At 45.5% G+C, this 3,207-nt stretch overlaps 1 protein-coding gene across 1 annotated transcript; it reads right to left on the bottom strand.

Moving 5' to 3' along the window:
* Window positions 1-465: 465 nt before the first annotated feature.
* On the bottom strand, window positions 466-1,572 carry LOC141817921 (uncharacterized). The gene has a single exon (XM_074705530.1). The coding sequence runs from the start codon at window positions 1,570-1,572 to the stop codon at window positions 466-468; it is 1,107 nt and encodes a 368-aa protein (XP_074561631.1).
* Between the last annotated feature and the right edge of the window lie 1,635 nt (window positions 1,573-3,207).

The raw sequence follows: 3,207 nt of genomic DNA, 5'->3' as shown, positions 1-3,207 counted from the left end.
AAATTATTATGTTAAGAGATAGAAGAAAGTGCAATAGAGACTCATGATACAATTTTAGATACATCAAAAATATATAATTCTCTAAAATTGAAGAGACAAATATTTGAAAGTTCAATTAGTTTGGGCAACCGTTATAATTCATAAATTTCAGATCTAGATATATAAATAATATTTATATTTCTTAAATAAAAATAAAAATATTATTTATATTGTCACTCCTTTTTCATTTTTTTAAAATAAAAATATTCTTTTAATTTTTACCTAATAATTTTAAAAAAAAACATTATCCCTGTTTCATTGTCATCGCGGCTGGTGATCTATATTTGCTGTCCATGATAGATTTCAACAACTAATTTCCTACTTAACGGATTGTTAAGGCAAAATTAAGATATTTTTAGTGGTATTTCAAAAATAATTAATGAACCTTGTACATTAAATTAAACAATTAAGGAATCGATTAGTTCGCTAAGCGTGGCTGCTTCTCCGTAGCAAATCGCCGAACCGCCTGAGGATCTGCCTCTTCTTTTTCCGCTGCGCCGACGAGTCCCACGCGCCCTCCGCCGCCGCCTTCACCTCCTCCTGATCCTCCTCCGCTGTCATCCTCTGCTTTGGTGAGTGCTCTGCGAAGTCAAATATGGACCCCTCAAACCGGTATATGTCTCCGCCCGCCGACCGCCGCCGCCAGTTCTCCGACCTGTACTTCGCCATCCGCTTCGCCTTCGACGGCTCGAGATCGATCACCTCCGGTGAAACCAGCAGGCTCTGTAGCTCCCTGACGCTCTCCAGCGCAGCCACCTCGCCTTCCTTGGCGCACTCCGACTCCTGCCTAGCCACCTGGAGAGCGTCCTGAAGCTGCGCATTCTCCCGCCGGAAGATCTCCAGAGCCTCCTTCACCACCGAAGCCTCATTGATGGCCTGCTTCACGATGTCCCGGAGCTTTGCCGATTCCTCCCGCGCCACCCGGTGCTCTTGCGCCGCCCGCGCGCGGTCCATCCGAGCGTCGGCCAGCTCGTCCTCGCACGTCCGGACGTACTCCAAGAACCCAGCCTCCTTCGCCTGCCACGTCACCAATGACTCCGCCGCCGCCGCCTTCAGCCTCCTCCCCTCCGCCTCCGCGGCGCGTAGCCCGGCGCGGAGCCGCTCGGTCTCGCCGCGCGCGGCCTCGAGTTCCACCTTAAGGCGGCTGGACTCGGTGGTGACCTCCTTGAGGGCGACCGCGAGCCCGTCCATGGCGCGCTTGCTCTTCTCCTCCGCCGCGAGCGCTAGGCGGAGTTCCTTCCGCAGCGCGGCAACCTCGTCGCTCTGGTGGCTGAGGGACGTCGTCGCCTGGAGCGATCTCAATTCAAGCTTGGTTTCCTCGAGCAACATCTTGGTCTGCTCCAGCTGCTTCGTTTGGAAGGTCAAGGATTCGAGCATACGGAGCTCCGATTCCTTGGCCTTGCCGAGCTGGGATCCAAGCTCCTCGATGCTGGCTTTGGCTTGGACGTGGAATTCCCGATCTTCGAATACTTTCCACTGCACCTCTTCGAGTTCTTCCACGGCTCCGCATCGCTCCTGGACTTCTTTTGCCATTAATTTCCTTAAGATTAATTTTGTCCGAAACAGAGCCAACGATAGATCATGGAGGAATCGGCAGGGAATAGAGTTCGGGAGGGAGGGCAAGCCGGGAGTTGCTTACAAATTAGAGAAGGCGAGGTTAAAGGCGCGCCGCCCGCTTGGCAGTGTAGCCAGATTCGGCGGAGGCGACAATGAGAAGACGGTACGGTACGTTGTTTGCATCACATGGAATATGGTTGACTTAACTACGAGTCCCATGTTTTTTTTCCTTTTTCCTTTTTCTATTTTTAGTGGAGGAAGGGAAGGAAGGCTTGACTCAATAGTTTGACCACCAAAACCTTGTTGGAGGATAGTTTGTACGTACACTATCAAACTGCAAGTTGCAAACTGCAAGTTGAGCTTAATTTCCTATCCTTTACGAGTGGTAGTGGTGGCTATTGATCACAACAAACTTCGTATATATATTGCTTAAGCTTGGTAATGTAGTAGTCAATTATATTTTTTTAATTTACCTTATCACATATAATTATAAAATCGATCGTGTGGGACCGCTGGAATGATGAATTCTACCTTACTGAAGTGCTTAAGCTTCATAGAGCTCAGGGGTATCCTCGATGCTCGATCAATCTATCCTACTTGGTGTGGAAATCTTTTGCCAAACAAAGTTCAAATTATGCTTGTGTTGCACAACAAAGATAAATCAGAGTCGTTCTAAGGCTAGAATTCGATATGCTACTGCTTTCTCTTCTCCTATCCATACAACTTGGATGGAGGGTGAACTTTAATTAGCTTGATATAATATTGGATCTCCTAGTTTGGTTTTTGTTAATAAACAAAACATCAAGTAGTGTTTGATTTTGTTATATTTCTTATATGTGTGTGTCTAAGTATGTAGGAACTTAAAAGAATACGATACACAGGTACTCGATGACTTATAAGCATTGAAGATGACAAAATTTTGATAGAAAACACAAGTGAGCGAAAAGAATGATGACACAAAAAGAATTGACGAGCTCGGTGTATTCGAGGATGACGAGGAACTGTGGAAGTTACTTCGGCCGAATGAGAAAGATGCATGAGAAAGATACAGAATGACTCAGTGCATCCGAGGAACGAAAAATCAAAATAAAGTATGCTCAAGGCGATCGGAACTAGGTCCAAGCAATCGAAGAATCATCTAGCCGACTAGAGAAGATGAGATCAACGAATGGTTAAATATAGAGATTGATCATTTTCCATGCGACTGGAGTCGCCGTGAGTCATCTACACCCGTTGTTGAAACGGATCAAAATGACAACCACGTTAGCAATTTCCAAGCGATCGGAAGCATCCAAACAACCAGAGGCCACTAAGTCGTCCAGAGTTATTGTCGAGCCATTGTTGAAGTGGATGAAAGCTTAAAGACATATCAACAAATTCTGGACGACTGAAAGTCTTCCGAGCAACTGGAATGTGTCACGTCAATATAACGGTTAGATTGAGATCGATGAAGTCTATATATAAAACTCAAGCTCGAAGAATAAACACAACACACTTTCGAATACTTCTGTTCTATTTTTCGCACTGTTTATGCTCAATCATTGTAAAAGGCTTCTTTGCCTCCGACACGTTTTCAAAAAGGAGAAGATAGCAGACATATACCTGCATAGT

Source organism: Curcuma longa, unplaced genomic scaffold (assembly GCF_044706935.1).
Source record: "Curcuma longa cultivar G26 ecotype Majalengka, Jawa Barat unplaced genomic scaffold, ITB_CL_G26_1.1 contig_22546, whole genome shotgun sequence".
Taxonomy (NCBI): domain Eukaryota; kingdom Viridiplantae; phylum Streptophyta; class Magnoliopsida; order Zingiberales; family Zingiberaceae; genus Curcuma; species Curcuma longa.
The sequence above is the reverse complement of the archived record's forward strand: the minus strand, read 5'-3'. Positions and strand labels throughout refer to the sequence as shown.

Bases quoted from the DNA above. Each gene is read 5' to 3' on its own strand.
- LOC141817921 (XM_074705530.1), bottom strand. From the start codon at position 1,572: ATGGCAAAAGAAGTCCAGGAGCGATGCGGAGCCGTGGAAGAACTCGAA.